Here is a 13,624-nt window from a genome sequence, read left to right on the forward strand (position 1 = left end):
ATGCTTTGAAACAATGCTTTTAAAGTTCGAATGAAAATAATGAAGTGGTGTTTGTACCCCTAAAAGAGAACTCTACCTACTGAAATAGTAAAAAATACATTTGCACCCAATGTGAGTGTGTTGTAGATACGAATACAATATAATGGGTGCAGTCATATCACAATATCTCTATTACACCTTCTTTCACTGTTTGTTATTTATTTTGTTCGATCCTCTAATCACAGATACTTTCTAATCTAATAACATGAAACTTTCTTTGTTATTACAGATGGTAAATAATCACAGATACTTTCCAATGTAATGACACAAAGTTTTCCTTGTTATTACAGATAGTAAATAATCACAGATACTTTCCAATCTAATGACATGAAGCTTTCCTTGTTATTACAGGTAATCTGATGCTTCAAAGAAACAAAGTAATGCTGTTTGTTGTATCTTTCCAGATTGCTCCTGAAGAAGAAAGATTCACCTTTCGAAAGCGCTGGGGTTATAAGGGATTCTACTTCAACTGTATTTGGACATATATATATAAATGTGGTTTCTACTTCTATTGTATTTGAACATATATATGCATCAGTTATTCTGATACTTCATTTAAGTTCTCAAACGTATGAGTTTTGTTTTTATAGCAAAGCCACATTGGGCTCTTTGTTGTATTCACCAAGGGGAATCGAGCACTTAATTTTAGCGTTGTAAATCCAAACACTTACCGCTATCTTAGCGGGTGACTTAAACTTGTGAGAACCCCAAATATTGAAGTGTACAGAACAACAACCCCTTATATTAAAGTGTACGAAATAGTCCCTCATCTAGCTACAGATATTCTTGTTAAATGTAAAGGCATTTCTAAGTAGCCTTATTCACTATAATACACATCAATCACTAAAGATATGAAACTGTAGAAAGACTGGCACTCACCCGGATTCTTGTTTGGCACGTGCTCTTGCGTAATAACCCTCAAATGCTTTAGGATTAACTTCTACCGCTTTTTTCGCTGTCTCTATAGCAGAATCATAGTCCTTAGAAACAATAACACATAATTAAAACCTCATACTAATTTATGCTTTCAATCAGAATAACAGAAATATAAAAAAATTATATATATATACACACAAAATTAACTTTTTCTAGTCTACGCATTAGCGCCATCTATTAACAACGTACTGATATATTATTAAATGGATATGAATAAAATTTATAATATATAAATTCCGTATTTCGTGATGACGAGAAACCCACTTCAAGTAAAAAATGTATTTGAAAACGGCTGGTATAAGTAGTACCACTTTTAACACTACTTTATTGTGGTAAAAGTGGTAATACCAACCGTCCTGAGATAGTTTTAAAGTTCGTATTATTGTTTTAGTTTGGTTTGTTTTGAATTTCGCGCAAAGCTGCACGAGAAATATCTGCGCTAGCCGTCCCTAATTTAGCAGTGTAAGACTAGAGGGAAGGCACACAGTTATCACCACCCACCGCCAACTCCTGGGCTACTCTTTTACCAACGAATAGTGGGATTGACTGTCACGTTAGAACGCCCCCACGGCTGAAAGGGCGAGCATGTTTGGTTTGACGGGAATTCGAACCCGCGACCCTCAAAATTTTCTTGTTTTGGTAAAACCATCTTGATATCCAGTTGCATAAATAAACAGTGCAGCTAGTAGTTTCACCACATGTAGTTTATTTTACGAAAATAGTATTGAAAAATAGTTTAAAAATTAGCCGACCAAGAAAGTATAAGACATTAAAATAGAGTTTATAAAATATCAAAAGTGGTTTTAAAACCAGTTTCTCATTTTACCAGTGAACCAACGTACTTTTATTTTCCTCTTACAGCCAGAGAGTGTGACTAAAAACTGGAACTTAAGCTGGCGAAAGGTGGGCTGGTAATCTCGTGCCAGGCTCTCTTCCGGTGGAAATTTCCTCAGTCCATATTGGTAGCGATGAGCTGCTTCCTTAAGCCTACCTCTCTACGGTTGCATATTAAAACACACATTTCAGTTCTCAGACTGGAAAAAAGTTACTTCTATTTTGCCTTAAGCAGCACCAATTACAAAGGCACAACAGCCTTTAAAAAAACCGTAAATAATAGAAAAAACAGGAATTTTTCATTTTAAGACCTCTACACGGCCATGCAATGCTAGATAACACTTCTGCAGAGAGTTAGTTCTTTAATGTGTTGTGGACATTTTTACAAACGTAGAATCTTACACATGTTCACATCAATACAATTAAGTTATTTAGAACAGTTTTAGAACATGGGCACAAGACTAACGATCTTTAGAACACGGGCACAAGTCTAATGATCTTTAGAACACGGGCACAAGACTAATGATCTTTAGAACATGGGCACAAGACTAATGATCTTTAGAACATGGGCACAAGAGTAATGATCTTTAGAACACGGGCACAAGACTAACGATCTTTAGAACATGGGCACAAGACTAATGATCTTTAGAACAAGGGCACAAGATTAATGATCTTTAGAACACGGGCACAAGACTAATGATCTTTAGAACACGGGCACAAGACTAATGATCTTTAGAACACAGGCACAAGACTAATGATCTTTAGAACATGGGCACAAGACTAATGATCTATAGAACATGGGCACAAGACTAATGATCTTTAGAACATGGGCACAAGAGTAATGATCTTTAGAACACGGGCACAAGACTAACGATCTTTAGAACATGGGCACAAGATTAATAATCTTTAGAACACAGGCACAAGACTAATGATCTTCAGAACATGGGCACAAGATTAATAATCTTTAGAACACAGGCACAAGACTAATGATCTTCAGAACATGGGCACAAGACTAATGATCTTTAGAACATGGACACAAGACTAACGATCTATAGAACATGGGCACAAGACTAATGATCTTTAGAACACGGGCACAAGACTAATGATCTTTAGAACATGGGCACAAGACTAATGATCTTTAGAACACGGGCACAAGACTAATGATCTTTAGAACACGAGCACAAGACTAATGATCTTTAGAACATGGGCACAAGATTAATAATCTTTAGAACACGGGCACAAGACTAATGATCTTTAGAACACAGGCACAAGACCAATGATCTTTAGAACATGGGCACAAGACTAATGATCTATAGAACATGGGCACAAGACTAATGATCTTTAGAACATGGGCACAAGACTAACGATCTGTAGAACATGGACACAAGACTAATGATCTTTAGAACATGGGCACAAGACAAATGATCTTTAGAACATGGGCACAAGACTAATGACCAAAAACAATTACAAACTTATTTAATGAACCTCATTTTTAATTCTTACCTGTTTAACAGAAATTATCCCCCCTCCCCTCCCCCCCAGAATGGCTAAAACTGTGACGGCTCACATAAAAAAAATATTTCATGATGTCTCAAATGAACAATACCTTTCTGAGGACCATGCCCGTGGCTTTAATGCCAGTGAGTTACGTCAGTTTAAACAGACAGATTTATTTAATTTCATCTTATCTTCTTAGAACAAACAAACTTACTTTATATAAAGTTGTCCCATCATCCAATAACTTTCTTAGCAACACGTGCAAAACTTCCGTTTTCCCTTCAGCCATGGACCAGGTCTGAGGTCCTGGTGTACAAAATTACAATACATGAAATCGTTATCATTTGATAATCAGAAACAAATGCAATATATATAATTTCGACTTCAATCTTAAACAGAACATGTCATCACTTAGGGCAGAACAGGTGTGTTCTTGCAGAGAGTATTAAAGACAAATGGCTCATTTACAAAAGGAACACTTGAAACATCGCAGGGCAGGCAGTGGTGTAGCTAGGGGACCAAGGGGGTACATCTGTCCCTGGGCACAGCATCTGAGGGGATGCCAAATTGATGTTACATAATTATGAATTATGGCTTACATTTCGTCATGAGGGGGTGCAAAAACTGACTTTATCCCCAGGCGCTGAAAACCCTAGCTATGCCACTGAGGGCAGACATGTTTTTTTTTTATTTCTATTTAACTGGTCTTATAACCATTTTGACAATTTAAAAACAAAGCAGTAGATCCTTACACATTAACCTTTAATAGTATGTAAAAACGTTTTTTAACTGTAAACACCTGTGGGACAGCAGTAAATCTTTGGACTTACAAAACTAAAACCAAGGGTTCCTCCTTGGTAGACAAGTCAGATAGCCTAATCTGGCTTTGCTATAACTAAGCACATATGGTGAAGACCTACAAGTCCCTATATGCTATTCGTTTTAATGGTGAAACCTGTTTTTTTTTCTTAAAAGTTCACTGAAAACAAGGTGTAGAATCAGGTATATATTTTCATAGATGCTGCCAGTTGTTTTATAACAGAAAAAAAGAGGAAATTTTGGGGCAAAAGGACAGGACCTTGAAGATCCTCACTGATGGCTCTATTGTTGATCATCCTCACTGATGACTCTACTGTTGATCATCCTCACTGATGGCTCTACTGTTGATCATCCTCACTGATGGCTCTATTGTTGATCATCCTCACTGATGACTCTACTGTTGATCATCCTCACTGATGGCTCTACTGTTGATCATCCTCACTGATGGCTCTACTGTTGATCATCCTCACTGATGGCTCTATTGTTGATCATCCTCACTGATGACTCTACTGTTGATCATCCTCACTGATGATTCTATTGTTGATCATCCTCACTGATGACTCTACTGTTGATCATCCTCACTGATGACTCTACTGTTGATCATCCTCACTGATGACTCTACTGTTGATCATCCTCACTGATGGCTCTACTGTTGATCATCCTCACTGATGGCTCTATTGTTGATCATCCTCACTGATGGCTCTATTGTTGATCATCCTCACTGATGACTCTATTGTTGATCATCCTCACTGATGACTGTATCATTGTTCTTTTAAACTTGTTTCTTGTGTTTCAAACTTCTATAAGTTTTTAGTAATTAAGATTTGTTTGAAATTTTGTTGACATTTCATCAGATTTCATTCAGTTGTACTAATGCTCAAGAGATAAAAGTCCATAAGAGACTCTTGGCATCCATCTACTCTTTCCATAGCACTTTATTTCTAAACATGAGGAAGAACCACCAATTTAGAGAGAGGTTTGTTTAAAGCAAGTTGGTTAGCAATGAAAATATAGAGTTAATTTAAAGTATTTAAGAAAAGATCGTGTGATTTCATAATGTTAATATTTTATGTTTTGCACACAAGCCATATTTTCTCCTTCTTTCTCTGCAGAAATATGACATATATCAAAGAAAACACAACAATAACACCGATTCCTGTCAAAATATAGGCCATGGCGTTCAATACTTATAATAGAGGAAATGTTATGACAAAAGAATACTTAATCCTGTTTAAAGATTTTTGCTGGTATATTGCAGGACTGTCAATGAAACTGATCAGTTCTTTCTTAAAACTAAGCGAGCTGAGACAGAACTGCTTACCAAGTTTGGTTCCTTTCTGAAGAAAGCATGATACAGCATCCACATTATTACAGGCCACTGCTCTGTCCAAAGGTCTCATATTTCCACGAGTTGTTGAGGCACCTTTATCTAGTAGCAGTTGAATCTAAAGATGGTAATGAACATTCATTACGTGAAATCTTTAGAAACCACAGTCATTAACTCATGAAAATTTTAGTTTATCATTGCAGTAAACTTAATCAATATTAAATTGGTTTTAATTATAGAGAGAGAGACATGTTTAGTTTTTGACGAGTTTTAATTATATTTTATCTCATTGAAATATTAAACCAACAATTGTATATTACATACATATGGTAAAAACTAGTATACTAAACATTATTATAATTGACACTAATAATACTAACCACTCACATACTAATCTTTGTTCTGGATATCATGTCGGTTAAGTTACACGGCACACACTTTCTTCACTGCTTGACTCAACTAAAAATATTTAACTCTTAGTAAAATTAAACTTGAAAATAATTTAAAGCGACCTCTATTTAACTGTAGTAAATGATACTGGAAGCATCTAATGGAAGTTCAGGTGATTAATCAATCCCGTAGTGGGAGAATTTAATACATAATTTAAATATTTTATGATGCATTAGATAAACAGCAGATTGGGTAGTAGTTATTACCATTAATATGATTTAAAAAATAGATCAATCACTTATATAGATTGTAAATGATTATTCAGAAAAGTATAAATTCTAATTAATGAAGAGATTGAACTTGAAATAATATGTTTTATAAGTTGTTAAAATGAGGCTACGTTGCTGCTGGGTGGTCTCTTCCCAGTCAGAGGTGATTCTAAATTAGGGACTGTGCACCGTATGTAAACTGTGACAGGATGCCATAACTGAAGGTAGGTGGAGCCTGTGTTTGGTCTGTTCTACAAAGTTCTTATGTGTGTGTCCATGTCGGTTTCAATAAATACGTTTACTGTAAACACGCTTTTACGTACAATAACTGGATCTCCTTGAGTGGCAGCCAAGTCGAGTGGTGTCTGTTCATGTTTGTCAGTATGATGGATATCAGACCCGTGACTTAAGAGAATTTGAACTACTTCTAGTTGACCTCTGGAACATGCCCAGCAGAGGGCATTCATACCTTGGTTGTCTGTAGCATTAACACTGGCACCTGGTAAATTAAAAAAAAAAAAAAAGGATTGTGTAATTTCAGTTGAGAGAATTGGTTAAACAATGTTCTAAAATTTGTTTAGTTCAAAGTTGTTTTTTAAAAACAAAAAGAATGCTTGTTCACGACCATTAAAATATTCAACTGTGAAGCTTTGTGTGAATATTAAAGTCCATTAAAAGAACAACTATGTGTTTGTCTCACATGAAAAGCAGTAACTGACCCTTTTGTTGATTTTAAAGCCCCCTGTGCCATCTGTAAAAGCAGTTTTTACTGTTTTACGGGGATGTTTCTACTTTCTACAAACTTGCAAGAGTTTTAGCAGATAAAATAACAGCTGCTGCTGTTTCCTTTATACGAACTGCTATCCTCAAGTAAGATTTAAAATTACTTGTGTTATATATCATGTGTCCTACCTTTAAATAGAAGAAGTTCCAGAACACCCAGGTGGCCTTCTTTAGCTGCCATCATCAAAGCAGTGCAACCTCTGTTATTAGTTCCTTCTAACGTAGCATTATGATTTAGTAAAATCTCCACTAGCTTCCAATGGCCAGCTGTTACTGCACAAATCAGTGGTGGCTCCCCCTGGGAGTTGATAGCAAATACAGATGCATTATATCTTAGTAGAAACTCACAGACTTTAACGTGCCCTGCAAAACAGGCTGCAGTAAGGGCAGTCTGGCCTGTTAGGTCATCGGTAGCATTTATATTCACTTCAACCATACTCAACATGAACTTACATACCTGAAATAAAAAGGATATTCAACATGAACTTACATACCTGAAATAAAAATGATGCCCAACATGAACTGATAAACCTGAAATAAAAATTATGTCCAACATGAAATGACATACCTGAAGTAAAGATGATATTCGACATGAACTTACATACCTGAAATTAAAATAATATTCAACATGCAAGCCTCAAGATAAGAGTCTATAAAATATAAGTGATTTATAATTAACAAAGAAACTTTTAGGAAATTAGTGTCAAGAGATTTACATCCCAAACAAAAACTTATGGATCCAAGTACTGAAATATCACTGGAAACTGTTACTGACTAATTACTACATTTTTTGACTTCACTTTACCAGACTTTAATGATTAATTAATTCACCATGTGGTTTGACTTCATGTTTCCAGACTGTAATGATTGATGAATTGGCCATGTGGTTTGACTTGCCTTTATCAGACTTTAATAAATAATTAATTAATTGGCCATTTGGTATGAGTTAACTTTATTGGATGATTATGGGTAATCACAGATTTCTTTGTTTTGTCTTTACAAATGTTACTGATTATTTGCAGTGTGATTTCAGTTGTTTTTATGAGACTTTACTGAATTATTCCAGTGTGGCTGAACTTTTCTTTACAAGGTTTTACTGGATTAATTACAGCATGGTTTGGCTTATCTGTGGAATGTTTTATTTTTCATTTTCAGTATTCTGATGTGCACTATTACTGGTTAATTGCTGTGTCATATGATTTATTCTTAAGATATTTTACTTGTCAAATTTCAGTTAGTTTCACTTGGGTGAATAGAACATAGGAAGAAAAGTGCAGTGAAAGTGAATTAAAGTAACATTTCATTCTAATCAAAGCTTAAAATAGATGTTACAAACAATAAGCACGGCTTTAAATCAAAGAAAGTAATATTGCAAGCAGTGCATCTTATGTGAAATGAAATTTTTGGAAGGTTAAAGAGGGGATACAAACACCTACATCTATGTGACTGTTCTGTGCTGCTGAAACAAAGGCTTGCTGAGCTGTTGTTTCCAGTCCAGGATCTCCTGTCCATTCAAACTTTGTAAGTCTTTTGATCACTTCCAAGTGACCATTCATGGCAGCATGCACCAGTGCACATTTTCCACTCTTGTCAGGTTGGTTTGTCTGTGTGTCAGATTAAATCAGTATTGTTTTTGTTGTTATGCATCCCAAGCCTAATCTAAGAACACTCGTAAGGTCACACATATAGATTAAATAACCGAATGTAAATAAAAGTGCATTCCTTGTAAGTGTTTAGAAAAAAGGAGAATTTTCAACCACATACCAATAATGATTGTGATAAGTTTGGCTAATTAAACCACTTACATCAACCTGAGATAAACCAGTTGGACGTGCAATGGCCTACCTTGGCACCTTTAGCCAGCAGAAGATGGATAATCTCTAAAGATCCCTGTTTGCAGGCTGTGCTCAGAGGACTCAGTCCAGTTGATGTCATGCCATTAATGTATGCTCCAAACTCCAATAAAAGTGAAACCATGCCTATTTGCCCCTGGTGAACAGCAGCAACAATAAGAGGAGCTTCTTCCAGCTGATTGGTTCTACTGTTAGGATTTGCTCCAGCGAGTAGCAACAAACGACTGACCTAAGAATGAAAAGTTTTTAAGTAGTAAAACCTTATAAAATAAAATGTTTGCTTATTTAAAAAGATAATGTAAAAACAAAAGATAATAGTCATTAATAACATGTTCCACAGAAGACAAGAACAAGAGTGTGTCACTTGTGACACATAATTTTCCCTGTTGCAGAAGGAACCCTTGCTATCAAGAGGAATAGTTTTCTTTTGTCAATTCATATGAAACAGATTAATTTTATATCAGCAATTGAGTTCAGAAAATTTACTGGTGTGGAAGTACACAAAAATATACTAAGAGTTAAAATGAGTTTTATAAGAACCAGTTTTGAAATTATTGCATATCAAAATAGGAATAACTAAATTATCTTTAAACTAGATTATAAAAGTTACTTATTTCAGTGCAAATAAAAACTACACAATGGACTTTGTGCACTCTGCTTACTGCAGCGAATGAACCCTGGATTTTATCAATGTTTGTAAACTTAGCACTGACCAACAGAGGACAAATTATAGTCTTTGTGCACTCTGCTTATCTTACAAAAAATTTAGAAATATTGATTTTTTAAAACAATTATAAATATTATGATAAATAATGATGAGGTTAACAAACTTTTGTGAATCCTCTTAATCTTACGGCATTTAACTTTGGTAATCTAGTTTTATGTCTTGGGTAATCATGTACCTTGATCAGATAACTGAAATCTTTAGTTTGGTTTTATAACAGCTTCAAGTACTTGTATAATTTTCAGTTTGTTTTCTTTCAATTTACTAAGTTGTTAGATGAATAAACAAATTCCACAAAGGCAAGCCCACCACCTCAATGACTCAGTGGTAACCCTGAAGGCTTATAATGCTAAAAATTGGTTTTTAATACTGGGCACAACACAGACAGACCCTTGTGTATATTTGTGCATAAGAACAAACAATAGCAGAAATACTATTGCACTAACTGTGCTTTGGAGTTCAGTGTTTTGTTACGAGCTGTGTCTTACCTTAACATTTGGATTGTACACATTTCTCACCGCACACAAACCCCTTGACAGGTCATACGTGCTGTAATAAATCCACAGTGCTTGCAGATCACGAGTGTGGATTCCCGGGGGCATGTCTCGACCCATCGATTTGTAGACGTGAGCCTTCAAGACATGATGGCCAAACTCTAAACAGCTATTTGGACCAAGTGGAGCTTCCATTCGGCTGAGACGAAAACTTATCAGAGCATGTCCAGTCCTAAGCAAGAGAAGGATAAAAACCATCAACTCGTTCAACAATTTGTTTATTATCCTGATTCTCTTTCACATTCGATGAGGTTTCTCATGGAGAAAAGAATTTCTAAGTTTGAAGTTTAAGTTCTTTGAATATCTAAGCATTTTAAAAAGAAACCTATGTATGTCATAATAAAACTGCAAACTTAGGCTAGTAACTAATCTTTACAAAAAAAGATATAAATTAGGTTACATTTGTTGAGAGAGTTGCATTACTATAAAAAGGAATAATGATTCTAGCAACAGGCTGTACAAGCATTGCTAAATTATACACTAGGTCGTCTTTATAGACAAGTTTGACAGCTTAAGATTGGTATTTATTTTTTCACAGGAAACATGGGGACTTCTAACAAAATTCTCCAAGAATTGTCAATAATAGATAAATAGATAAAACTAAATTAATAATCACAATACTATGTTGTTGTTTTTTGTCTTGCATGTGCATGTATGTTATAGTGCAAAGATATATAATGGACTATCTGTGTTCTGTCCACCAAAGAAAACCGAATCAAAATTTTAGTGTTGTAAGTCTGTAAATTTGGACTTGCTGGTGTTTTACAGTTATCTGACTCATAAGATTAGATTAATGATAAGTAATTTTGAGTTTAATACTTAACTATGTAAAAAAGAATAGAATAATATATTAAAAACTATTAGCTTGTAATAAACTGTCATGCTGTGTCACCAGAGGACGTTTTATTAAGACTGTTAGCTTGCAATAATACGTCATGCTGTGTCACCAGGGGATGTTTTATTAAGACTGTTAGCTTGTAATAATACGTTATGCTGTGTCACCAGGGGACGTTTTATTAAGACTGTTAGCTTGTAATGATACGTTATGCTGTGTCACCAGGGGACGTTTTATTAAGACTGTTAGCTTGCAATAGTACGTCATGCTGTGTCACAAGGCGATGTTTCATTGAGACTGTTAGCTTGTAATAATTCGTTATGCTCTGTCACCAGGGAACGTTTTATTAAGACTGTTAGCTTGTAATAATACGTCATGCTGTGTCACCAGGGGACATTTTATTAAGACTGTTAGCTTGGAATAATACGTCATGCTGTGTCACCAGGGGATGTTTTATTAAGACTGTTAGCTTGTAATAAACTGTTATGCTGTGTCACCAGGGGACATTTTATTAAGACTGTTAGCTTGCAATAATACGTCATGCTGTGTCACCAGGGGACATTTTATTAAGATTGTTAGCTTGTAATAATACGTTATGCTGCGTCACCAGGGGATGTTTTATTAAGATTGTTAGCTTGTAATAATACGTCATGCTGTGTCACCAGGGGATGTTTTATTAAGACTGTTAGCTTGTAATAATACGTCATGCTGTGTCACCAGGGGATGTTTTATTAAGACTGTTAGCTTGTAATAAACCATCATGCTGTGTCACCAGGGAATGTTTTGTTAAGACTGTTAGCTTGTAATAAGCTTCATGCTGTGTCACCAGGAGACATTTTATTAAGACTTTTAGCTTGTAATAAACTGTCATGCTGTGACAGCAGGGGACGTTTTATTAAGACTGTTAGCTTGCAATAATACGTCATGCTGTGTCACCAGGGGATGTTTTATTAAGACTGTTAGCTTGTAATAAGCTGTCATACTGTGTCACCAGGGGACATTTTATTAAGACTGTTAGCTTGTAATAATCTGTCATGCTGTGTCACCAGGAGATGTTTCATTACGATGACTAGCTTATAATAAGCCCATACTTCTACTGCTGTGCTACCAGAAAATGTTTTATTAAGATACCTGACATCACAGAGGAATTTTGTGCCTTCGTTATGTTCTCTGCGGATCAACCACTCTCTCAGAGAAGGATGGGCAAACATGAGTGTTTTGTCTCGTCGAACTATCAGAAAGTTGCTAGTGGTCAAAATGTTCAGTCGTTGAAGGAACTTTTGCCACGTGATGGGCTGATGCAGAATTCCTGCATTGATGGTGTGGTAGAGTTCCAGGGAAGTGAGAGGGGACAAGGCAGCTAGACAACACTGAAGTAGGCTGGTCACCTTTATAATGATATAAAATGAGTATACAATAGAATTTTACCACGTCCTTCTGGAATTATTAACTATATCACAAACCTCAGAAGAAGTAGAAATTGATGATTTATGTCAAAAATGAAAACATGTAAGTGATGTATCCTTGTTTCACAAATTCCTTAATAAGATGCAAGATACATACTTTAAAATTCAACAACGTTTGATCAGATGTACCAACAGACCAATCATTCTACGTTTATACATCACAGTATATTAACATATAAATAATTGTGAAATTATATGTAATACACTTGTTAAAAATTGCAAAATAAATTATTTTAGTCATTTGCTATTTGTATTTTATACAAGAGAAACTACAAACACGGAGTGGAATTATTTTTGTCATTTATAGGAAACAGGATCTTGTTGGAAATCTCAGTCAATGGCGTAGAATTTAGGGGCAAAATGTATGCAGAAAAGGCATTTTGATTCTGATTATTTTCTATAAAATAATAAAATATGTTTAATATAATTTTGTGCTTAATTTCAAGTTATAAATCATATGTGTAATATGTATAATATTCGTCTGTGAGGATAAATTATTGTATATAGTAGGAAGAAAATGCCTTGCTCAAGTCTACTAGCAGTTGTTTACCTTCCGTATCAGTTGGCTACACTTGTGTTCTAGTTAGATACACCTGTGATATAGTTAGATACACATGTTCTAGTTGTACACACCTGTCTTATAGTCAGATGCTCCTGTGTTCTTGTTGGATATATCTTTGTTCTAGTTCTATATATGTGTTATAGTTGGATACACAATGTGTTGTAGTTTGATACAGGTGTTACAGTTTGATATGTATCGTGTTCTAGTTGTAACATATCTAATATAATGCTACTTTATTCCCAACTATCGTTCATTTTACGTTTATCTACCCTTTGGCTTTTCTAAACTCAATACAACAGAATTCCCAGTTAAAAGAAGCAAGTATGAAATAAGTTGTGAATATTTACTTAAGTCCAATCAGCTGTAAATTTAACTACAGTATTACAAACAACTAACAAAACACAAGAGAGTAAATGCAGAATAGAACCTATCCAAGTTGTTCTCACCCTATCAAAAGATTGGATGGTCGTGAACTTCAGGTTGAAACAAAGCAGATATAATTCACAGATGCTCACAGGAAGAACTTTATAACTGCTACTTTTTATAACCAGGTGGCCTTTCTCGATGAGATCAAGAGTCAGTTTCAGGTATAACATACAGCCTTTGCTGACAGACACGAGGTGGTTGGCAAATCTGACAAGGAAGTAAGATATCTATGTCAGTCTTTACAGGCATTTATGATCAACAGTTCAGTAATGTCATAATATTCATAACTATTGACAAGAAATGGTTCAGT

The 13,624-nt window shown here is 35.1% G+C and overlaps 1 protein-coding gene across 4 annotated transcripts in view; it reads right to left on the reverse strand.

Annotated features, from left to right (window-relative positions):
• Positions 1-13,624, reverse strand: part of LOC143222375 (protein TANC2-like) — a 134,853-nt gene that overhangs the window by 73,263 nt on the left and 47,966 nt on the right. For all 4 annotated transcript variants that reach the window (XM_076448829.1, XM_076448827.1, XM_076448828.1 and 1 more), the window contains 11 exons: positions 13,335-13,521; positions 11,992-12,248; positions 9,960-10,197; positions 8,740-8,976; positions 8,331-8,498; positions 7,024-7,351; positions 6,435-6,610; positions 5,447-5,570; positions 3,521-3,612; positions 1,818-1,970; positions 919-1,019 (listed from right to left, as the gene is read on the reverse strand). In XM_076448829.1, the coding sequence (XP_076304944.1) occupies positions 919-1,019; positions 1,818-1,970; positions 3,521-3,612; positions 5,447-5,570; positions 6,435-6,610; positions 7,024-7,351; positions 8,331-8,498; positions 8,740-8,976; positions 9,960-10,197; positions 11,992-12,248; positions 13,335-13,521 (2,061 nt within the window). The remainder of the gene's footprint in view (positions 1-918; positions 1,020-1,817; positions 1,971-3,520; positions 3,613-5,446; positions 5,571-6,434; positions 6,611-7,023; positions 7,352-8,330; positions 8,499-8,739; positions 8,977-9,959; positions 10,198-11,991; positions 12,249-13,334; positions 13,522-13,624) is intronic.

This window comes from Tachypleus tridentatus, chromosome 8 (genome assembly GCF_004210375.1).
Source record: "Tachypleus tridentatus isolate NWPU-2018 chromosome 8, ASM421037v1, whole genome shotgun sequence".
Classification (NCBI taxonomy): Eukaryota; Metazoa; Arthropoda; class Merostomata; order Xiphosura; family Limulidae; genus Tachypleus; species Tachypleus tridentatus.